Below are 26,188 nucleotides of genomic sequence, written 5' to 3'. Positions count from 1 at the left end.
GCTGCACTTTTTGCAGCTTGGCGTTAGCTGTTGTTTGTTGTGTTTTTGGCCACCATACGAATGATGCGTATGTAACCATGGGCCTAATTGTTGTTTTATATGACCAGAGAGTCATTTTCGGTTGTAGGCCCCAAGTTTTTCCAAACGTCTTGCGGCAGGTCCAACTTGCCACCAAAGCTCTGGATAAAATTTTTTCAATATGACTATTCCAGGTGAGTTTTTGATCTAGGGTTACCCCCAGATATTTTACTTCCTTGGAATAGTCTAATGTGATGCCATTCATAGTTGGAGCCTGTAAATTGTATTTACGTCTCCTTGTGAAAGGTATCAAAGTCGTTTTACTGGGGTTGACATTTAAGCCCTCTTTCGAGCACCAACTTTTAATTTCGTTAAGAGCAGTTTGCATGAGACAGAACCCATAAGTCAGAATATATTTAAGGTGTTTTAAATGACAGATTAACGTTTTTTGATATCAAAAATAAATTGGTAGGGCAAACTTATGGCGGCTCTGCCGTGATGTCCGGTGAATTGAATGGTCTCCAGGCAAATGTTAAAACTATTGCACCGCAAACTTTATCTACTCACTATCATGCGCATAAAATGAATTTAGTTTTGTAGGATACGTGTAAAAGAATTACAGAATGTTGTCTTTTTTTGCCAGTTTAATCGGATTTGCTTCATTTTTCTCGAGCTGGCCTAAACGAACTAATTTTACCTAAAGGTTTAGTATTATACTAATGTTTCTATTTTGAGAACGATTTCCGAAGTGGAAATTGAAACGTCAATAAACGTACTTTAACCTTTAATTGTGGCTTATTCCCATATAAGAGTAATTACTTTAAAATGCCACAAGAAAATAGCTTTAGAACAATATTAAGAAACCGTTATGGGTCCAGCGTTATTCAAAATTTTCGGAGATTGGAAATTCTATACAAGATATTGTAAGTATTGAGGATTTGCTTTTCAATGTGATATCAAATTCTGATTTTGATCAAATTATTTTTAGTTTACATATAGTTTATGAAAATTCATATAATAAACAAAGAGATACATTTAAATAAATTTAATATTCTATTAGAACAAAACAGTATACACACTTTAGATAACCTAAATAGAAATAATAACATATTAGCGACAGTTGTCAATCTATCAACTAGACATTTAAATGCAACGGAGAATTTAATACTGTTAAAGGATCTAAACTTTGTTGTTACTCAGCCATCCATTCCAAAATTAGACATAATAAGCTCAGTGGAAAAAATATCTCAATGTTTACCAACCCACGAAAAGGAGGAATACAGAGTATTATGTAAACTTGAATTGGAAAAGTCTATTAAAATTGAACAAAACATAAGCAAAGAGGAACTAAAGTCTATAAGAACTTTAAAAAATGACGACTTTACACTAATGTTTGTATTTTGAGAACGATTTTCGAAGTGGAAATTGAAACGTCAATAAACGTACTTTAATCTTTAATTGTGGCTTATTCCCATTTAAATAGTAATTACTTTAAAATGCCACAAGAAAATGGCTTCACAACAATATTAAAAAAAAAACAAAAAATTTCCAATGATATATACCAGCGGTCGGGGAACCGGGGTAAATTACCCCAAATGGGGTAAAAATTAAATTTTTGGGGGTAAAAATGAAACTTTTGTGAGTAAAAAGTATATATTCTTAATTTGCTATTTTATAAACCTGTTAGTATTTTTTCAACTTAAACAATTTAGCGACATATGCAGGCCACGCCATCTTACTCTCCACCACTAGAGTGTTCTCGAGTTATATCTTTGCGTAGTGCACAGTCCCGGCCCCGACTACCTGCTCAGTTCGTGCTATGCCGTCAAGATACAAATACATTGACGAGTCAGAGAGCGAGTTTTTACTAATTAGTTGCTGACAAGATCACCATTTTATCATTAATCATCGATATATCGATCAAGGTAAGCCGCAATTTAAAAATTTAATTCAAGTATTTTACAACTATTATTTTCTGTCTCCCTTAAGATGGCAGCAAATAGAAAAAGAACATACCAAGACGAATTCCTTAATTACGGCTTTACATAAATAGAAGACAATGGTACAATGAAACCAGAGTGTGTTGTATGTGTGAAGGTACTGACTTCAGAATCTTTCAAAAAAAGTCAATTAAAGAAACATTTACAATTTAGATAATTTGCATTCACACCTGTCTTCCAAACCGCGAGAATACTTTGCAAATTTAGAAATACCTGTTAAAAGACAAATATTGAATAGCAACTTGTTTGGTACATTTGATCGGCGTCCAGCATCAAGGGCTAGCTCTGAAGTAGCCTGATTGATTGCAGGAAATAAGAAACCATACACTATTAGTGAAGATTTGGTTAAACCAGCTGCTGTAAAAATGGCAGAGATTATGTGTGGTCAAAAAGAAGCAAAGACACTGAATTCAGTGCCCTTGTCTGCAAAAATTGTGAAAGAACAAATTTCTATATTAACAGAAAATGTAAAGGAACAGGTTATTTTCGTATTAAACAGGCTAAATATTTTGCTATTCAGCTTGATGAGACAACTGATTTTCGTAGCATCACAGCTAATGGTATATGTTCGCTACATAGGTGTAGATAATTTTGAAGAGGAATTGCTGTTTTGTGCTCCTCTCGAGTTGAGATCTCGTGGAATTGATGTCTACAATAAAGTAAATGAATATTTCAATGCGCAAAGTTTAAAATGGGAAAACTGTATTCCTGAATCTTTGCATGAAGCTCCAGCTATGCTGGATCATATTAATGGTTTTTCGGCTTTTGTAAAAAAAAATAACCCAAATATTGAAGTTACTCACTGTATGATCCATCGCCAGGCCCTTATGGTCAAATATTTAGAACCTACACTGGAAGCTGTCATCAGAGAGTATAAATATATTAAACAAAGAATTGCAAGGAAAGAATATTAATATCATTTCAGCGAGAGAAATAGTGTCAGCGTTTGGGTTAAAGCTGCAATATTGGAGACAGAAAGTAGAACAGAACAAGACAGCTACTTTTTCAAGGTTAGCTTTGTTTTTGGAAGATTGCGAAAATATTACTTTTGCTGACATCAAGGATACAATTGTAAGACATCTTATCAAACTCAGAAAGCGGTTTTCAGATTACTTTCCAGATCTTGATACACTTACTCTCAGTTGCATTGCAGATCCTTTTACATGTGAAATTGCTATGATACCAGAAGAACCTTCAGGTTTAGCAGAAGCAATTCTTGAACTTCGATCTAATATTTAATTTGAGAGTAAACCAAATCTGTTATCTTTTTGGATGTCAAAACCTGCAAAGGCTTTCAAAATTGTACATGAAGATGCGGATAACAAATTATTGCCATTTGGAACAACATATTTGTGCGAACAAGGCTTTTCCACTCTAATGAACATAAAAACGAAGAACAGAAATCGATTAAACGCTGAAGACTGTGTTCAAATCGCTCTTACACCAAGTCCCAATTTTGAAGCAATTGTATCAAACATGAAATCTCTCCCATGAAAATTCGCCCCCACAGAAAATATAAGCAAATGATAATTTCTCGTTATTTTGTAATTCATATGATATTTTTCTTGTATGACAAAATAACAAGAAATTATCATTTACTTATATTTTCTGTGGGGGGTGAAAGTTATGGATTACTAGGTATTACATTGATAAATTGAATAAATGATGTTTAAATTAAATTTTTAATTATCGTTTTCTTTTCAAAATTATCATGGGGGCTATAACATGAAAGATGCTAAAAAGAGGCGATTTCGTTTTTTCTTGCTCTTCGCCATGGGGTAATATCAACTTACACAAAAATATTTTGGGGTAATGATTAAAAATGTTCCCCGACCGCTGATATATACCGTCTAATACCTACGGAGACAAAAAAACCTTGCCGACCCTGTCTCTAAAGCCACGAGCCGTCACTGTCCACCACTGCGCTGAGATCAGCCCTATTACAAAACGCACAAAAACCAAAATTTATAAAAGTTGTGCAAGCCTTTTTCGAGATGATTAAGGCGTTCCATATTAAAAGGACTCTGCCAATAAAAAAATTACTCTATAAAAAAATCTAATGGTAGATGATAAAGAAACTTACCTTTTACACAAAATGAAACAATCGCGAAGAAGATAGTACCATATTGCTTGATTATCTCTTTCGCCATTTTGTGATGTATTGTCGTCTGCATTCCTTAATGTCCTCCAGTCTTCTCTGTCTCCTCCGAAGTAGCTCTCTTTTTCTATCTTAGTCAAATACGTATGGTAAATGTACCGTATCGGTTAATCTGCCGTTACTTCAATTGTAAACACTTTTAACGGACCAAGAATAGCTTAATAAAATTTTATTTCGTATTGTGAGCGCAATTTGCAAAGCTTAAGACTTTGTTTATTAGTCTCCATACAGCGAGGGAATATCTGCGGGAAGTTTTAATGTTGTATTTACGCTGTATGGAATCTTATATTAGTAATTTTCCAGGTTTATTGTGTATTTTAAGGTCAAAGCATGCAGCTGTATAAAAATAATATATGACAATAAAAATCTTTAAAATCTCTGACTGTAATGCAAATGATTTTTTTAGGTTAAGTTTTGGAAACTACATTTAAATATATTTACAGAAAATGTAACCGTATCCAAATTTAATTTTCTTGAAAGTAAGCTTACAGTATTTTATATCTAACCAATTCTGATGGCCAAAAACAGTCAGAATTTTACTACTTTGATTAAACACTTTTCATTTGGAAATACTAATCTATGAACGAATATAAAATTTCAGACATAAACCTTTAATCCTTTACTTCATTGTTTTAACACTAGAAAGTCGGAGAGGCCCATTTGGCCCCTGTTGCGATTTGAAGTTATTGTAGTTCTTTTATTTGACACAATAATAATTTCATATTTTATGACTTTTAATATTTTGATACAAAGTCTTATTTAACGCAAAAAAATATTGTTTACTAAATTTATTAAATGTATTTTCAACAACCTACCATAGAAGTCTGAAGGGGCCAAACTGGCCCTGTATTAATTATTATCGTTTTCTCGGAAATTTGACGATTTCTTTTAACTTTCTGTCGGATAGATAAAATTATGTTTATGTACTTTTATTCCTAGAAGGTATTTTGTTACATACTGTTTGTTCCTTGAAAGTATTTTGTTTATTGAGCGGTTTATTAGGTTCTGCTGACTCTGGTTTCTAGAATATTGAAACATTCGTTCAATTGTGAAAATTCAAGACGACTGTAAAGATGTCTCGTCGTGGACTATCAGAGCTTGAACTTCTTGAAGAAATACGAAAAATACAAGAAGATGTTTCGGGAGGTGAATCTGAATTTGCAGAAAATAATGAGTCAGACGACGAACAATACGGACCACCACAAAATAATGATTCAAGTGACTGATGCTTCAGAGCAGTTAGAAAGTTTTATTGTACAAGACTCACCAATTTATGTAAACACTGCTTCTACAACTCAACAGCACGAGTCAGCTAATTTTATCGTGAATCCAAGTGCATCTAAGCCAAGTCACAAGAGAAAAAGAGGTCAACAAGGAAAAACTATTTCAATCGGAGACATCGAACAATCGAAAGACGGAACAACGTGGAAAGTTATTGATTCTGGATCAGTACCTGGTAAGATTATGATTTTTAGTATCTTCATATTCATTGAATGTTTGCTCATTACAGGACGCCGCGCTCAGCACAACATTTATCGAGAGGAATCAGGTCCTACGTCGTATGCAAAAAGGAACGTGAGGAATAATTGTGTGGTAAGTGCTTGGTATCTAATAACCAACGACAGCATGTTACGTCATATAAAAGAATGAACTATTGCAGAAGCACATCGATGTTTGAAAAATGACACATGGACATATAACTTTGGAAGAACTGGAGGCTGCCCTTGCTATTATGTACGCAAGAGGAGTCTACGGCGCCAAAAATTTCCCAACCAACAGCTTGTAGTCAACAGTATGGGGTCCTCAGTTTTTTAGGCAAACTATGCCACGAGACAGATTCAATGATATTATAAAATATCTCAGATTTGACATAAAGCAAACGAGATCTGAACGATTGAAAACCGACAAATTTGCTCTAGCCTCTGCGGTTTGGAATGGATTTATAGAAAATAGTGGTGCATGTTACAAACCGGGAATAAACCTTACTGTTGACGAACAACTACTGCCTTCTAAAGCCAGGTGTCCGTTCACACAGTACATATCAAATAAGCCGGATAAGTTTGGCATCAAATTTTGGCCTTTGACATGCGTGGAATCAAAATATATTGTAAATGGTTACCCTTATACTGGCACTGATCATCTACGCAAGAAAGATACAAGTGTTGGTGAACATGTTGTTTTGCGGTTAATGGAAAATCAACTGGGAAAGAGCAAAAATGTTACGACAGATAACTACTTTACATCGTTAAAATTGGCCAAGGCATTGCAAAAAAAATCAACAAGTCTTGTGGGTACTTTAAATCGCAACAGAAAGGAAGTTCCTCTAAGCGTAAAGAGTAAAAATGGTGAATTATATGTTACCCATATATTCCAGAGCGACGAAAAGATAACACTTACTGCATACCAAGGAAAGAGTCACAAAAATGTGCTTTTGTTGAGCTCATTACATCAATCAGTGGATGTTGCTGTCGATGGTAAAAAACTTCCTCAAACAGTTAGTTTTTATAATAAAACAAAATACGGGGTTGATGTAGTGGACCAAATGGTGCGTCTTTATACTACAAAAGTTGCTTCAAGACGATGGCCAATGCACGTGTTTTATAACATTCTTGACTTAGGAGCAATAAATGCATGGATTATTTATAAAGAAGTTACTGGAAGTAAAATCAGTCGTCGTAAATTTATTCTTCAGCTGTGTGAAGAATTACGGGCTCCATACCTTGCCTCCCGAAATCTGGTACTATACACAGCACCACCGGATTTACCAACCACCAGCACTGTTACTAGCCAAAAAAGAAAAAAATGTCAGTTAAAAATGTTTTGTAAAGGAAATCATACTTCCAATGAGTGTCACGGCTGTAACAAGGCAATGTGTGGCAAATGCCAAAAACTGCAAACTGTATGGTGTTCCAAATGTTTAAAATGAAACTAAAAAATTTAATCAAATTCTATCGTCAAGAGTTTATATAATTTCTTAAAACTGTTTATTTTTATTTTTTGTTTATTCCCAAATAAATAGTTAATTCTAAACTTGCTTTTTATTGATTTAGGAACTTGGGGCCAAAATGATCCCTTCGGGCTTTCTAGGTAGGTATGCTAAGCCCGGCTTTCTAGTGTTAATTCATTCATTTGTATTTTGTCGGTAAACTGCACGTGAATTATTTCTTACTGTAAAGTTACAATTAAGTGGGAAATGAAATAGATTACATTCCATGACAAAAGAGTTCGTAACAGCATAACATCAGTCAAGACATATCCAGGAGTCGATATCAAGTCAGACTATAACCTACTTATTCGCAAAATTTGGCTCAGCCTAAAGAAGATTAGACGTAAGTGAACCCAAAATGCGACATCTGGCTACTGAAAGACCAAGACAGAACAGAGTATAAAACAGTACATACAGAACAACTTAAATACTGTTATTCAAACGAATATAACAAACCAGGAGCTTGAATGAAAAGTTGCATAAAGTTTCCACAAAAATTAAGGAATAATCGTAGACGATAAATGAGATTTTATATTTGATAAAGGAGAGGCGTCAGTTCAACGATCAGAATACGACATTATACAAAAAGCTAAACAAATATATCAAAAAAGCTATTAGAATAGCTAAGGAAACACGGCTAAGAGAACAATGTGTGGAAATGGAACAGTATTCCATCATAAATACAATTCATTCAATATGAACAAAAATGTTGAAGAAGCTGCAAGCTAATATAAGCTTAGAAAAGTTGGGTGCTTGGCAGACAATCAAGGCAAATCACTATTGGGAAAAGAGACAAGACACTTAAAAGAAATATGTGGAAATGAATTTTGCAGATTAATGGCAGAATACAATTGAAGACACGAAGTGATAAACAGGACTCCCTATTATCCAACCAATGGGACCACTCTACTGAAATACAACAACGCATAGAGAAAGCAAGATCAGCGTTCGTAGAGATGAAGCCTCTATTCAGAAATCACGATTTACCACTTGGTAGCAAAATCTCTATCATAAGATGCTATGTATTTTATACATTATTATACGGAGAAGAAACTTATGCAACTTTCTGCAGGAAAGCTCCTGTAGGAAAGCTTAAGACCTTCGAGATGGATGTTGAGGTACGTAGCATGGGCAAGAAATGCAAGATTTTTAACAAGAGCGCAAATTAGAATATATTGTCCGTTTTGATGATATTGAAAAGAAGGTATATTTAACTTGCATCTTATTTTAATTTCAGTACTTAAATCATATTATTCAACTCTTCGTTATTGATTTTTTATGGACTTTACGGTCATTAAATTTTTATATTTGAGGTATTAGTCATGTTGTGACACTCTCAGTCTATGCCATTAAAAAACAAAAAAAAATTATGGACGTAATGAAGTGAAAAATTAATATGCAAATAAATAATCCGAAGGTCATCCAGGAGTATTATACTGCCGTCCTAAGCCAAAATGGCGTATCTCAAAATTTTTCGATTTTTATATTATGGTTCTATTTGGCGCCCCCGCCAAAAAAACAACAAAAAGTCCTTGGAATTTCATCTAAAAAGAAAGAGTTAATAATAAAAAACCTCGGTGCAATAATGAGGAACAACAGGCTTCAGTTTTGGAAAGACCTTCCAGTTTCCCAAGACGATGACTCAAACTAAAATGTTAATATTTTGTTGTAAGCTGATATGTTAAACTTATTCACTTTCAATAAACCTTTGATTAAAAAGTATGTAATAAAGCTGTTTATTTCTTTTGTAATATTAGCAAATATATAATAATAATATTAGCAAAATGCAATCCTTCTTGACGTATCTAAAATTTGTACTAAAATCCTAAGCGGAATAGCATCTCTTTTTTAACTAAAAAGGACTTTTTAAACAAATAAATCTTCAAAGTTATTTATTACGCAAACACATTATTACTACAAATAACTTAAAAAAAAAATTAAATAAATACGAGTGCTGTAATAAAAAACCGATAAATCGCAATAACTCAAAAACTTAAAATATTGAGATGCGTCTTTTTGGCTTAGGACGGCAGTATACTCCCATTAATAAAACTATATTTTATAGATATTTATTGTTTTACAAAAATTAGTAATTCCCAACTCTTTCATTGTGCTATACACACCTGCACCAAACTCTGCCGCTCCCAGCTGAAACTCCTTCGCACAATTTCGTAGTATAGTAACTAGAATACTTATTGGACTATAAAACCTACTTCTAAAGCAATATTCACAGATGATTTAGTTTGTCTCAAGGATCATATGGAACGAAAATTAATTAAGTACTTGATGGAAAATAAGTTAAATTAGTACGAAACTATTTTGCAACTCTGTTTAAGTTACAAGCTCAACAGAAATTCGAGAAATTTATGTCGGAGAAATTTTAACCAAATATTGTCGGATAATTCAAACTTGGAACTTAGCTCTAATAAAATTGCTAAGTTTATTAAAACATTACTCGATTGTGACGACATATTTTGGAGATAATGTTTATATTTATTAAGTTGTTATGAAAACACTATATGTAATTAAATATAAATTTATATATATATATATATATATATATATATATATATATATATGTATGTATATATATATATGTATATATATATATATATATATATATATATATATGAAAAAAAAAACTTTTCCTTCATCATTTCTTACTCTGATCCCCTAATCTCTATGGACTCTTTCTATTCCCACTCTTTCTGTATCAATACGTCCATTCAAATCACCTCCAATAAAACACTTTTCGTCTACAGGAATCTCAAGCACCTCGCCATCAATGGCCCTCTAAAATTCTTCCTTGTCCTGTTCTTCACACCCTACTTATGGGGTGTAGGCATATTATGATGTTTACGTTGGTATTGCCTGTATTCAGTTCCTCCTCCTAAGTGCCTTCTCTATTGAGGTTGGCGATCAATATTGCAAATTTCTCTCTATTCTGGGTTTGATGAATTAATTCATTTCCTTTTGTGTGGGTTCAATCTCTGATGATTCGTAGCCAAGATTTTTTCTTTCGTCCTATGCCCCTTTTACCTTCAATCTTGCCTTCTAATATTACCTGGAGTTGCTTAAATTCCCTATGGCGCATTATGTGTCCTAGATATCTTCTAATTTTGATAGTATTGACCAGATGAGGGCGTGTGTTCATTGCTCTCAGTACTTCTTCATTCGTAGTTCTGCTGGTCCAGCTTATTCTTAGTATTCGGCGGTACATCCACATTTCAAATGAATTTAATTTGTTGACGTCATACTGTTTTAATGTCCAGGTCTCACAGCCATATAGTAATAGAGACCACACATAACACTTTAGTGTTCTCAATCTTATTGAGACTGATAGCTTGGGTTAAAGAGCATTTTACGCATATTCATGAAACCAGATCTTGCTATTTCAATGCGTCTTCTAATTTCTTTTGAGTGGTCTAGTTGACTATTTAGTTCTCTGCCCAGGTATATGAAGCTTTGGGAACTCTGAAGGGTGATACCATTTATTTGTATGTTAGGTGTAACTTCTTCATTGGGGTTTTTGTGGAATACCAGAATTTTGGTTTTGAAAAAGTTAATGTCCAAGCCCAGCCTGTGACTTTCTTCTGATAATATGTTCATCAATATTTTTAGTTGGTCTTCTAATTTTGCTAATACTACGGTGTCATCGACCTATCTTATATTGTTAATGATGATTCCAGTGGCTCTGGCACCTTCAAGAGAAGCTCTAATTATATGTTCAGCATATACATTAAATAATAGGGGGGATAAATGCACCCCTGACGCACTCCTCGCTCTATGTTGATGTACTTGGTGTTTCCGTTCTCTGTTCGAACGCAATCCTGTGTGGTTCCAGTATGTATTACTTATGATAGCTATGTATTTAGTTAGACACTCATGATTCTACCACTTTTTCTAGTTACCCTCACAAGATGTGTCTCCATTTGTTGGTCAAAATAATATCTACTCCATTTTTGCCGTGACCGTTTGAACTACTATATACTAACTTGCAACCATCTTTAAGATCTCTCGATTTATTACCTTTCTAATAAGTTTCTTACACACAAAGTACACCAATCGTTCTCCTCTGCATGAAATCGGCGAGCTCTATTCCTTTACCTGTCATGCTTCCGGAGTTGAGATGCAACTTTCAGGATTAGCTTCTTTGGCCCCGTTCGTCCTCTAAGTGATAGCCCTAGCTCCCTTTTCGCAGGGGTTAACTATTTTCCATATTTCTTCTTTCCATGGTTTTAGCAAAGTTTTACTGCCAGATACCCTTCCTGACGTAAATCCTCCTTCGTTATCCGGGCTTGTGACCGCCACTGACAGTTATAGAGCTACTCAATTCACCAAGCAGCTACCAGAGGCGGACTTATTTGAGTCATATACTGAGGTGAAATTAATACAGAATACTACAACTGATCCTTAGAGGCAAAATAGAATGCCTTAGAGGTGTAGGAACAAAACAGGTTTCTTGGTTCAAAAACATTCGTGAATGGGCTCAGATAACAAATGCAGGACAATTATTCCATGTGGCAGAAGATCGAAAAGCCTTAGATAATTCTGATATGGCACGTGAAGAAGAAAAAGAAGAAGAAGTAAATTATTACCAAGTCTTGTGATATTGCTAATTCGTTTGCCTCATATTTTGCTACAATTACAGAATACAATCTTCAAACTCATTTTGGCACATTGTTACCTTCTTCTTGTACTACCTCAAAAATGTGTAACAAAACATTTTTCTTTTTACCCGTAACTCCAATTGAAATAAAAATACAATCGATCAACTAAAAAATAAGCCTAGTACTGGTATTGATAACATATCTGTAAAAATAATAAAACTGGTAAGTGATCATATATCGATTCCTTTAACCCATTTAGTTAATCTCTCAATAACAACCAGCCAATTTCCATCCATATTTAAAATGGCAAAAGTTATTCCAATCTTCAAAAACAATGACCCTCGTGATATTTCAAATTATAGACCAGTATCTGTCCTTAGCATAATTTCAAAAGTAATAGAGAAGGTTGTATACAACAGAATGTTAAATTTTATAGAAGAATACAATTTATTAACTCCTAGCCAACACGGCTTTAGATCAAAAAAGTCAACACTCACGGCTGCATGCAGCTTGTTTGAGCGTATTTATGATGAATTAGATAGTAGAAACCACGTGGCAGGACTATTTTTTGATCTATCACGTGCTTTTGACTGCTTAGACATAACATTTATTCGCAATAAATTATATAACGTTGGTTTTAGAGGGATATTTCTAGAATGGATAATCAATTTCTTAAGTGACAGGAAGAGTGTTGTTAAGATGAAAGAATCAAGCTCAGAACCATACACGACAAATAAAGGAGTACCACAGGGATCTGTGCTGGGACCATTATTATTCCTAATTTTTATTAATGACCTACCAGATCACATAAGGGCACTTATAATATCAATGTTTGCTGATGATACCTCGTTAATAGTCTCTGCACGCACACTAGAGGTATTAAAAATAACAATGAAGACTGTTGTTGACTGCTTTATACGCTGGTGTAATACCAACAGACTAATATTAAACATTGACAAGACGCAAATTATTTATTTCCATTCATACAACTCATCTAAATATGACTATATCTTAACCATCCACGATAGAAACAATAGGTTATCTTCCACTCACTCTACAAAGTTTTTGGGTGTATTCATTGATTGTAATCTCAAATGGTCAGAGCAAGTGAATTCAGTGAACATGAAATTGAATAAAGCTTTTTATGCTATATCTAGAATTAAAAACACACTACCCATCTCGGCATTAATGAACGTTTATTATAGCCTTGCTTACAGCCACATGTGCTACAATGTAATTTTGTGGGGGAACTCAGTAGATAGTAACAAGGTGTTCATTAACCAAAAAAAAAATTATCCGTAAAATTTTTAATTTGGATTATCAACAGTCTTGTAAACCAGTTTTTATTAAACATCAAATTTTAACTTTCTACTGCCTATATATCTATAAATGTTTACTTTATGTCAAAGAGAAAATCAATACATTTCCAGTAAATTCAGACAATCACTACTACAATACAAGAAGTGCTGAATCTTTACGAGTTCCTAAACACAGAACATCCAAATTTCAAAATTGCTTCAGATATATGGGACTAACCTTATACAATCATTTGCCAAAAACTGTGAAAGAAATACCACTTATCTCTAAATTTAAAAAAAATGTTAAAGATTTACTCTTAAGAAAAGCATATTATTCTATAAATGAATATCTTGAAGACAAACTGCAATAGCTTCATATTTACTTGTAAAAATGTTACACTGTGAATATTGTATTATACACATTAATGTTTTTTATACCAAATTCTGTAGTGACGTATCCTATACATTTATTTTGAATGTCTTAAAGGATCAATAAAGATGACTATGACTATGACTATGACTATAATGGCGGTGTTGATCGTTTGACCAACGAATGCAGACATACTCAGTAGCTTGGAAAAAAGTCGTTGATGGTTGATGAAATTATTCTATTACCTTTTTGACGCATCCATAGTAAATTCTTATATACTTTATAAAGAATTCCTTAGGCAAAGTAACAGTAGAAAAAAATATAGATCCAAATTGGCTACCAGTCTTACAAAAGATTTTTCTGCGAGAAAAAAAATTGGGAGGCCATTGAACATGTAGTATTTTCAAAATGTTGGTCATTTGCCGCAGTAAACCACGCAAAAATGATACCAGCAGTGCTCAACTTCTTTTACAACCATTGTTTAAAAAAAGTTTATCATAATAAACTTATGGCTTAAAGGGTTAAATGAAGTTAGTATTAGAATGAGAATTTGGCGTACATAGAGCCTATATATTCCCCGAGGCCAAAACTTAAACTTAATAATGTGAATACGCAATAAAAGTTCTAAAAGTATTTCAAAAAACTTTTGGGAACTCAACACGTACTATTCGGAATAATTGAGTCAAAATAAACCAAGTTGTGATAGTCAAACTGATCTGAAGTTAGCTAGAAGCTAGATAATACAGTTGAAACCCGATAAATTTATACCCGATAGTGATCAAAATTGGTATTCAAATTAAAATGTATAAAATACTTAGTTTTCCATTTTAAACTGGCTTATTTTAACTTTTTCTTATTTTAAATTTAAGTTTTTGTCTAATCAATTATATATTTACAATAATTTCTGCCAAAACTCTATCGTTGTTAGTATAATAAGTTAAAATTACCCCAGAAATTACAAATACTCTTGTTTTTTCTAGCAGTGTATACGCCTCTACTGTATACTGCACATATTCAATACGTCAAAAATTTGATGTTTTAAATTTGTAGCGGCAAAATATATTTTAACAATTCTGCCGTTGTTGGAAAATGGAGGTTTTGATAGAAAGTTGACAGGCTGTGAACAGAATCGGAAAGCTTTGCTTTTATGCTAAGCGTAACTTCAATGAAAATATTTTTCTGAAATCATGTTAGGCATCAATAAAGGAAAAAATGCGTAGGGGTGGAAGTAAAACGATAAAGATGTTGTGAAATCTTCTTTATAACAATCATTTTTTTAATAATTAATAAACGTAAGTATTTTGCCATCTTTTCTGTCCAATATTATTTTTTTTTTTCAGTAGTTCTGCTCTGCATACAAGTACATTTATCTGTTATATTAACCTAACAACAAACAACATAGTAGTGTAGGTAAAAAGGTGAAGTGTATCAGGTAAAAGGAATATAGAATAACAAAAAAACATGAACAAATGTTTAAATAAGAAATTGTCACGAAATTTAACGATTTTAAGGCAAACGACACTTTCTGAAAATATTCCATTAAAACATACAGTTCTCCTTCTTTACGTGAGTCCTTATGGTTTTTAATGTGATTATATCTATCCAGTTTTCCTTAGTCTTCAGTTTTTGTAACTCTCTGCTAAAAGAACACTAGTTCTACTTATATTCGTTCCATTCTATTATACCTTATGAATATTTTTTTACGGTTAACATCCGAAATCAATATTTCCCAGTTAATATCGAGATTCACCAGTCTAATTGGTTAATATCGGAAGATAAACGATCTTCAGCCTTCAATCGGACATTAACCGGCTAATGTTGACATTAATACAAGTGTCTTATTAAAGTCTACAATGTTTTATGTGTAATCAAGTGGTATTATTACAAGAAGTATTGTTACTTGAAAATGAAAATTTAAGTATTCAATATGTCCAAATTTCAAACTTATTATTCCTTTGCAAGAAAGTAAGGAGAAATTTTTATACTACGCAAAAAAAAGAGGAATTATTTGATATTCTGTATGAAGCACATTTAAGTATTGGTCATGGATGACGAACAAAAATGTTAAATTTTTTAAATGATAAATATAAAAATATAACACAAGAAGTAATAACACTTTTTTTTAATTTTGCATACCCTGTCAGCAAAAACTCAGTTCAAAAAGAAAAGGCCTTGTTGTAAAACCTATGATATTTTCTGAAATGAATAGTCGGTGTCAAGTTGATTTGATCGGCATGAATTTCGAAGCTGATGGACCATTTCGTTTCATCTTTGTATATCAGAATCACCTTACAACATTCGTGCAATTAAGATTTTAACTTCAAAGAAGGCAGATGAAATAGCTACACATTTGGTAGAAATTTTCTGCATTTTTGGAGCACCATCATTACTCCAATCAGATAATGGCCGTGAGTTCGTTAACACAGTAATTAATGAACTGCAAAATATGTGGCCGGATTTAGACATTGTTCATGGAAAACCTCGGCATAGTCAGTAACAAGGAAGTGTCGAAAGAGCTAATCGTGACATTCAGGATATGCTAATAATGTGGATGTAAACAAATAATACATCTAAATGGCCTGAAGACCTTAAATTTATTCAATTAATGAAAAACAGGGCCTTTCATGCAGGAATAAAACAGTCTCCCTACGAAGCAATGTTTGGGTCGAAAATAAAAGTTGGTCTATCGGATTCTATCTTTCCAAAGAACTGTATTAATGAAATAAATACAGAAGAAGACCTTCAACATTTATTCTTCTTCTCATGGTGCCGCCTCCTTTCGAAGATTGGCGATCCAAATGGCAATTGTATTTTTGGAAACTGCTGCACGAAAGATTTCTGCGAATGAGCGGTCGAACCATTTCCTCAGGTCTTTCAGCCACGAATTCTGGCGTCTTCCTACTGATCTTTTGCCCTGTACTTTTCCTTACAGTATAACTTAAAGTAATTCATATCTTTCGCCTCTCAACACATGACCCAAGTATTGCATTTTTTTTTCGTTGAATATTCTTAGTAATTCTTTTTGTTATATATGCGACGAAGTACCTCAACATTAGTAACTCTTTATACCCATGAAATTCTCAATATTTGTCTGTATATATACATCTCAAAGGCATCTATTATTTTTTCTAGTTCAGAGTCCATTGTCCAACTTTCACAGCCATACAATAAGACAAAAAAAACGTAACATCTGATCATTCGGATTCTAAGCTGCAGACTAAGGTCTGATCTTGTAAAAAATGATTTTATGCTCATGAATGCTTTTCTTGCTTATTCGATTCTTGATAGGATTTCTTTTTTTGGATACACTGACTATTGATATTTGCTCCCAAATATTTTATGGAATTTACCTGTTCTATTATTTTGACCCTTTGGCATACACAGGTACGTTTATTGGTGTCTTTGAAAATACTAAAGTTTTAGTTTTGGAAACGTTTCGATGTAAACCAAACATTTTGTTGTGGTGAACTACCGCATTTATTATATTTTGTAGTTCTTGTGCGTTGCTTGCTATTAAGACAGTATCATCAGCATATCTGATGTTGTTTATGCTGATTTCGTTAATCTTAATTCCGCCTTGGACCTCGTCTAATGCTTCTCTGAATACAAATTAAACAGTAGTGGTGATAAGACGCAACCCTGTCTTACTTCTCGTTAGATTTGTATATCTTCGGATATTGCGTGCTCTATTTCAATTGTTACCGTTTGGTGCCAGTATAGTTCTGAGATAATTCGCAAGTCTTGTTTGTCAACTCCAGTTGTTCTCACAATTTCGATCATCTGTTGATGGTTAACGCAGTCAAATGCTTTTCGATAGTCAATAAAACATGCATATACATCTTCATTGATGTCTCTGCATCGTTGCGTTAACACATTTAAAGCAAAAAGAGCCTCTCGTGTTCCCAATACATTTCGAAATCCGAATTGAATGTCACTCATCTGGACACTTCTTGTAAATTCGTGTATGGATAATTCTGAGAAAATTTTTAAGGACATGAGACATCAAGCTTGGTAGTGTGTCAAGTTTAGCAAAATACTTGAGTTTGCTTACTTGCAAATAATCTAAGAGTGGCCTAGTTTACTATTTCCACAACAAAGCTAACCTACTGATAGACCGATTGGTCATAGGTACTATGATATAAAGTAAAGTAGACGATGAATCGAGGTCGAACAATAATATTTGTTTGTTAGCCAATCATAATAGATCATTTATTTGAGATGTAATTATACTTACTCGTAAGCTGTAATTAATATATTAAGTAATGTTATTGGTACGCTATTTCGTGTATACGTAAGCAACAAATAAACGATACATCACAGTTTAATATATTAATCAACCTCTCCCAAGTCAAGATGTAGTTCCATAAGTAATATCGCCAGGAGTCGATGTATCCAGCATTATATGCAGAACGGTGTACATACGAGTTCTAGTTTTGTTGAAGTTTCGGATGAAATCCTTTCTTAAATTTCAGACTGCATAATTTTATTTTGAGTCTTTCGGTATATTTTGGGATCTCACAATTTATCAATAATTTAAGATTTATTTACATCTTCAGATCAAAATAAAGAAACTTATAAACGATAAACGTAGTAAAAATATAAACAATATCTTTGAGTGCCGCTACTGACCTCACAATTTTCCAAGAAATCCTTATCTCCGCTATATTTAGTTGCTGCATAATAAATCTAAACGCAATAACCAGTGTAGAGAAGTGCATTTCCAGAAATGTTGCTAGTTACATTTTAGGAAATGACTTTAACTTCCTTGGTTGCTTTTCTTTTGTGTGTTAGCGACTAGACGTACAATAAACAACGATGCCACCTTCCTTGACACTATTGTATCGTCTGAAGAAAGGGTCGTTTTTTATTTTAATTTTCTACTGAAATGTATTGTTCTCTTCTAGGTAAGATGTTTAAATATGTAATTTAGTTTTGATGAAAATTAATCAAAATTGTGATTAAAATAGAAATAGAAAAGTACATTGAGAAGCTGGAAGATTGCAGGAATGTATATATTATCTTATTCGAAAAATATTCTGAATTATCTTATATAAAATTCAGAATATCGTTGTATGTAAGGGTAAGAATACGCCCAACAAGTGAAAAATGAATATAAATGCAGCTCCATAATTATAAGAGCATAGCAGCTATGAAAATGAAATATCTCAGAAGGATTTCTGAAAAGACCAAAATGGATAGATATGGAAATGCAGTAATAAGGCAACATATAAATCAAAAATCTCTACTGGAAAAATGTACAGGATATAATCAGAATGGTATTTAACTAAGAGTATAATAGAAGCAAGAAGAAGAAAGAAAAGAAGCAAACCAAAGAAAACTGGAAAGATAGAATAAATGAAATCGGAGAAAAAAGAGGAAAAACAATTGAAGGGGGTGAGAGTAATGAATGCAGACCGGAAAAACTGGAAGGAACTTGAATCAAAAAACATTAAAACAATCAATTCGATGATAAAAGGTACAAGGATTAACGGAAGAAAGAGAAGATATTCACGCTAATAAAGAAACTATTAAAGGGAACAAAAAGGTAAAAATTTTACAACTGGAACTAGATGCAAACTTCTGGGGGGACAACTGAGCAGTGAAAACTAGAATATTCATTACTTAAACAGTGTTACACAATGCCGTTGAATGTATAAAATAATACTCTCTAATAAAAACTGTTTTTGTCCTGATAGCGGAGAGTGAAGACGACATACAGAGGATACTGCATCATTTCAACATGATGGCTAAAAAGTTCATCATGAAAATATCGCCACCAAAAAAGAACCAATAAGATACAGACTTAGATTTGACCAGAAATTAATCACATTTTCTGGCAGTATGTAGGTATACGAAAAAACAGCAAGGAAACAAAAGAAGCTATACCAAAAGTTCAACCAGAAAAGTAAAATATAGAGCAAAATATTTTAGTCATACTCGACGCTTCTCAGATAAAATTAATAAAATTTTAGCGCATGAAGAAGCTGCTTAAGGGCTTTAAAAACAAAAGAAAAAGATAAAGCAGTAGAACCAAGTGGCAAAAACAAACATAAAAATGTTGACTTACAGGTTTGTGTAAGAAAATTATGGAAGTGGCTTAAATGCCAGACGAATGCAGAAGAAGTATTCTACAAAACAAAAGGGTTATTCAATAATGCACAAACTACAAGGCCCAGAAGGCCACAAGAAGAAGTTATAAGAATAACTATTACAAAATCGAAGTCACCAAAAATCGTCTGTAATAGTTGCTGTACATTCAAAGATCAGTTCAATAAATTAACTGATTTAATTTCTAAGTTGTCAGATAGATTCACATCGATTAAGGATCGTCTCGAGGCCTTGTAACAACCTTCTCAAACTAACTCAATGGAGTTCGAGGATTGTGTACAAGAAGCAAATATTCGTTATTAGTTTCCATCCACGTTTTTCGTATTGGAAAGGATAACAATAGTAATAAGCCTAGGCCATTAAAGGGTCAATTTACAGATAATGATAGTCCATTATTTATGTTGCGCAATAAGATGAGGTTGTTAAGAACCCAATTTTCTAGAGTTCATATGAAGGATGACATAACTAAATATCAAATAAACTATTTGAATAAAGTGCGAGAGGAACTTGAAAAACGTAAAGTACTTAACAAGGAAGTAACAATAAAGTATATTAATAAAGTTCCAACTATTATTAGTACTAACCAGAAAATTCCGCAAAAAACGAATAAAGTTGACAACAATCTTCTAATTCCGGTATTCATATTTCCGATATACATCTTTTTGGGATGAAGTTCCTCTCAAATCGGTACAGGAAGTTAATGATTTTGGTGTTACGGTCAACCAAAGACGACAAACCCGAAATGAAGTCTGTTAACAATCGATGGTTAAGCATTTGTGAGTTATTTAGCTAATATCTTCAAGGAACAAATAAAACTCTTGTCGATGCAGAAGCAAAGACGTTTGGTTTCATTAACCATATTGAGTTATGCAGAAACATACTAAAAACCAAAACTTTGAATAGTTTCATTGGCTCTAAAAATGTGAAGTGCCTAGCTGATACCGCTTTACTTGTTATTGTCAATCATCTGAATATTTTATCAGCTGATCTAAAAGAAAGATTTTCTGGTTTAAAAGAAATTGAGTTTCCAACATGGATGATACAGCCAATGTTAATGGTTTGTCTAATTTATCAAATATGCAGTATCAAGAAAAACTTACAGAATTGCAAAATGATGAGTCATTTAAAACTGTATTTAATATAAAGGAGCGATGGCATGGCTTTGTGAGGAAACAGAAATCAAATACCCAAAATCAACCAAATGTGCAGGAAAACTATTGCTGCCCTTTTTATCTTCATATTTAGCTGAAAATGGATTTAGTACTGTAAATTATTTACTGGCAAAAAAATAAATAAATCGGCTAAATATAGCACAACGTGGACACTTGAGACTGAAGCTAACCCAATTGGAACCTATTAACCCTTTCAGTCATGTTGGGTATAATTGTACCGATTATTTTGAATGCATATATAATTCTAGAGGAATATGTAACTTAAATCCTTGTTCGTAAGAGGTGCAGTGCAATGTTGACATTTTTCAAATATAGAAGTACAGCAAACAAACAAACAAACAAACAAACAAACAAACAAACAAATTATAGAAAAGAAAATTGTGACAAATAGAGAGTTACATATGACTTTTGTAGATCTTGAGAAGGCATATGACACAGTCCCGCTAAATAAACTATGGGAAGTCCTGGGCACATCAAACATACATCAAACATTGGTTAGTGCTCTCAAAGATCTATATTATGGTTCAAACTCCCAAATGAAATTCGGAAACCTCTTAGCTGAAAAATTTGCAGTTACTAAGGGTCTCAGACAAGGATGTTGTATCTCTCTTACTCTATTTAAGATTTATATCTCTGCAGCTCTGAAACAATGGAAAAGGAAAGTCAAAGGAATGGGTATACAATTGAACGATCAGGATTACATATATACTTTACAGTTTGCAGATGATCAGGTGGTGATCTCAAATGACAAAGATGACATGGAATACATGCTTAGAAAACTAATTAAAGAATACCAGAAATGGGGATTAAATATCAATTTAGAAAAGACAAAATACCTCTCAATTGGAGCTGAAGCAGAACAACTCGATATCGATGACAATCAAAAAATAAATCCATGCAACGAATATAAATACCTGGGCGTCATCTTCGACCGTAGTGGAAAAGACGAACGAGAAATAGAACATCGAATTGTACAAGCACGAAGAGCTATAGCATGTTTGAACGGAATTCTATGGAGTAAAGAAATATCGAAGAAAAGAAAATGGAACATCTATGAGACAATGGTTAAAACTAGCCTACTTTATGGAGCTGAGACATGGAGAATAACCGAAAAATATAAGAAAAAGGTCGAAGCCATGGAAATGGATGCCATCAGAAGATCGATGAGAATATCAAGAGCCGACAGAATACGGAATGAAGTGATAAAACAACAAATGGGTATAGAGGGCACTATAGTTGAGGATATTGAGAGAAAACAGCTCATATGATATGGGCATGTGAGCCGAATGGGGGACGAAAGATTGCCTAAAAAAACGATGATGTGGCAACCCCCAGAGAAGAGGAAACGAGGAAGACCACCACAGAGCTGGAACCTGGGAGTTAGGAAAGCGATTAGCTCTCGAAATCTGGACGAAAACCTAACTCAAGACAGAATACAGTGGCGTTTGGGAGTCGGACAACGTCGTAAGACATAAAAAACCGAATATATATATATATATATATATATATATATATATATATATATATATATATATATATATATATATATATATATATATATATATATATATATATATATAGAAGTACAGCTCAAATTCGATGAACATAATTGCATTAAATAACTAAGTGTTATTTTTATTTTCGGAGTAAAATGCCTCCAATAAAATATTTAACGGATGAGGAACTACTAGAAGAGCTAGAAAAACTGTCCGACATAGAGGGATGTGTTAGTGATGATAGTGACTGCGAAGAAGAAATACAAATAAGACAGAGAAATCTCCATATGATAGATGATGTCTCAGAAAATCAAACCGAAGGAGAGGATGAAGAAGAGGATAATGAGGAAGAAAATGATGAACAGGGTGAAAACGATGGTAACTATAATAGCTTCATAATTTTAAAAACATATGTAAAATGGTTACAGAATGTTCAATATGTAACACGATAATTGCCTAATACAATAACCCAGGTGTTTAATGAAAACTGTTTTGAGGAATATCCAGTTACATATTTTATAGGATATTTCCCCGAAAGTTTATTTGAAAATTTCGTTCAATACACGAATACATATACTTTTCAAACTGGAATTGATAAATTTTTACCATGTAACATGCACGAAATAAAATCGTTTTTTGGCCTTAGTATTCTAACAGGCTATCTAAAATTTCCAAGACTCCGAATGTATTGGGACAGATCTTTAAAAATCCATATTTTTCAAGACACAATGACATAGAATCGTTTTTTCACACTTCTCACCCACTTATATTATGTTGACGATCTGGAACCCAGATAGAGCAACGACTAACTATGGAAAGTTCGACCAGTTTTTGAATCTTCCTAAAAATGCCTAAATCATGCCCTTCAAAGGGAGATTGTCCATAAAGCAAACCATCATAAACAAACCCAATCCATGGGGAGTAAAACTGTATTTATTAGGTGGTGAAAGTGCAATGATTTACAATTTTCTAATCTATCAAGGTAGTACCACAGAAATAGAACCTTCTTATTTGAAACATCGATAGGGTGCAGCTATCGTATTGCAATTATCAAAAGTACTTGAACCAATTAAGCACGCATTGTACTGTGACAATTATTTTACGAGCTATAACCTTTTACATAATATATAAGCTATAAGATGCCTTTGAGATGTATATATACAGACGAATGTTGAGAATTCCATAGGTACAAAGAGTTACTAATGTTGAGGTACTTTGTCGCATGTGTAAACAAAAAGAATTACTAAGAATAGTCAAAGAGAGGAAAATGCAATACTTGGGTCATGTGTTGAGAGGCGAAAGATGCGAATTACTTTAAGTTATAATGGAAGGAAAAGTACAGGGCAAAAGATCAGTAGGAAGACGCCAGAACTCGTGGCTGAAAGATCTAAGGAGATGGTTCGACCGCTCATCCGCAGAAATCTTTCGCGCAGCAGTTTCCAAAACTACAATTGCCATTTGGATCGCCAACCTTCGAAAGGAGATGGCGCCATGAAAAGAAGAGAACCTTTTACAAATTCTCAACCATAAATCAATACTTGTTGCTGGTACTGCGAGGATCAATAGATTTTCTAAACCACCTCTAACTGATGTAAAAGATTTTTTAAAAAAAGGTAGAGGATCAACGGAACAAATTATCTTTTCTCATGGAATTGTAGTAACCAGATGGTTAGATAACAAGCCAGTGATAATGGTATACAACTTCGTTGGGGTTGGTACAGAAGATGTTGTAAAACGATGAAATAAAAAAACAAAATGTTTCATTGACGTAAGTCGATCCGAAGTTATACAAAAGTATAATAAGTCCATGCGTGGCATAGATAAAACAGATGCTGTTATTGCATTTTACAGAACAAAAAATCGTTGCAGAAAGTGGACTGTCCAACTAATCTTTCATGAAGTTGACATGGCCCTAACAAACTCTTGGTTACAGTATAAACGAGACATTAGGACTTTAGTAATTCCACTAAAAATATCATGGACCTTCTACACTTTAGGATGAAAGTTGGTGAAGCCCTCATAAAAGTCAACTCTTTCAATAACCAAAAACGGGGAAGACCTTCAAGCGATACATCTAGTCCAGTAGTCGCTGCAAAACGTCAAAACATTGAAATAATACCTCTTACTGAGGTGCAATTTGATAATACTGGACATTTTCCAAAACACCCGCAGCTACCTTTACCTTTAAGATGCAAAAACCCTGGGTGTACAGGAAAATCAAGATGGAAATGTCAGAAGTGCAATGTCCATTTGTGCCTTCAAAAGGAAAGAAATTGCTTTTGTATGTTTCATATGCACTAGTTTTTTAGATTTGTTAAGTACTTTTGGGTACAAAATAACCCATAATAATTTTTTTATATATGCATGCTATTATTTTTAATGTCCAAAAAGTGTTATATGAACTGTTTTAAGTACATTCTAGGCAAAAAATGTTTTTTTGTTTGCTGAAAAAAAGCACATAAGAATTGTAGAAAGACTAAGGTGGGGCATGGCATTAAAAAGGTTGGAAAACACTGTACTAGAAAACTCACACTGAATTGAGTGCGATTCGTCCAGCTGTTCCGCTTAGTTGTCTGACCTACAAATCAATTTATCAAGTGACAACAATATTGGGAAAGAAGTCAGTGAACAACTGGCAAAATCAAGTAGAACAGCAGGATGTCTTACGATACAATACAAAGAAATAAACATCTAAACTTATATAAATGTGTAGTTAGGTCTATTATGGCATATACCTTTGAAACGAGACCAGAAAGTAGCAGAACAGGAGGATATCTGAAAAAACGTGAAATGAAAATCCTATGAAGAACAACACTAATCGACAGATGAAAAAGTAACGACGTCAGAAACACGTTCTGGATAGACAACTTGCAATGACTGGTGCAATTTTGCTAGTTCTATCTAGAAAGAGTGGAAACGATAATACACTGAGTGGCTAAGGTAAAGAAAAATACTGTCCAGATAAAAGTTGAAGAAGAAAATTTCAGAACGCTTAATTTAAGAATATCTATGAATTATAGTTTTATTACAACACAAGTGGACCAAAATGTTCAAAATTCTACATTTTTCATATAAGTACTTTTAACTCTCTATCGATATTTTTAAACATTTTTACAGAGCAGAAAATAACAACAGCTTAATAACTTTCAAATCTTGGATGAATTACTCAAATAAATACTAATTTTTATCTATTTTCTATTAAAACATCAACCATGGAATAGATATTTGTTGTTTAAAGTCTTACAAAAACCACTAATAATAATTCTTACCAGATATATCAAGACTCTACGCAATATCAAAAAAGAAAACCTTATTAAGCCATTCCAAAACCAAAACACGTGCAAACAATTTAAAACCGGCACGTCTACGGTCCACGGGCCAGCATGCGCTGAAATGCTGCTCTGATCTGCACCCGTCGAGATTTAGCACAAAACTGAACAACGAGATGTTGCCTGGACGATGACGACATTGTATTTTGTAAAGAGGAAAAGGATCGGCAAGCGGCGCAACGAAATTTAAGAGGTTTGGTAGTTTCTTTTCCCGACAATTTCTCTCCTCTTCCTGACAATTTAGACGTAAACAATAATTGAAGACCGACGAACCATCCCTCCATTACCGAAAAATGTATTTAACTTTTTTACACGTCCCATTTATAGCTTCAGATAAAAACACAAGTCTCTTTCATAATACTTTCAATAACAAAGCAGTTAATATCAGTCAATATTCTTTTTAATTCGAAACAATCTTTGGAAACATCAGAGAAGTCGCTTCTTCATGGTAAAGTTTGAAACAAATGGTAACAAGTCTTAATATAGAATATATAGGAAAACAAATTCGAAATGATTTACATTAAATAAAAACTTTAATTTAATAAACTATAATTTTTATAATTTAAATCTAATAAAAATAAACTAAAAACAAAATAATTTATTAAATACATAGAACAGAAAAAGATACAGCCCAATTAACGAT

General features: G+C 33.2%; 1 protein-coding gene across 3 annotated transcripts in view; it reads right to left on the bottom strand.

Moving 5' to 3' along the window:
• The window catches only part of LOC140443034 (uncharacterized), a 189,103-nt gene extending 163,468 nt beyond the window's left edge, over positions 1 to 25,635 (bottom strand). The window contains exons 1-2 of one of the 3 annotated variants that reach the window (XM_072534066.1): positions 25,486 to 25,635; positions 4,102 to 4,333 (exon numbers count right to left, since the gene is read on the bottom strand). In XM_072534066.1, the coding sequence (XP_072390167.1) occupies positions 4,102 to 4,192 (91 nt within the window). In that variant the 5' untranslated portion in view covers positions 4,193 to 4,333; positions 25,486 to 25,635. The remainder of the gene's footprint in view (positions 1 to 4,101; positions 4,334 to 25,485) is intronic. The other 2 variants (XM_072534068.1, XM_072534067.1) reach the window with 2 other exon arrangements.
• Positions 25,636 to 26,188: the final 553 nt, after the last annotated feature.

The sequence above is a fragment of the Diabrotica undecimpunctata genome, chromosome 6 (genome assembly GCF_040954645.1).
Source record: "Diabrotica undecimpunctata isolate CICGRU chromosome 6, icDiaUnde3, whole genome shotgun sequence".
NCBI classification, from domain to species: domain Eukaryota; kingdom Metazoa; phylum Arthropoda; class Insecta; order Coleoptera; family Chrysomelidae; genus Diabrotica; species Diabrotica undecimpunctata.
This window is presented reverse-complemented; position numbering and strand designations above follow the sequence as displayed.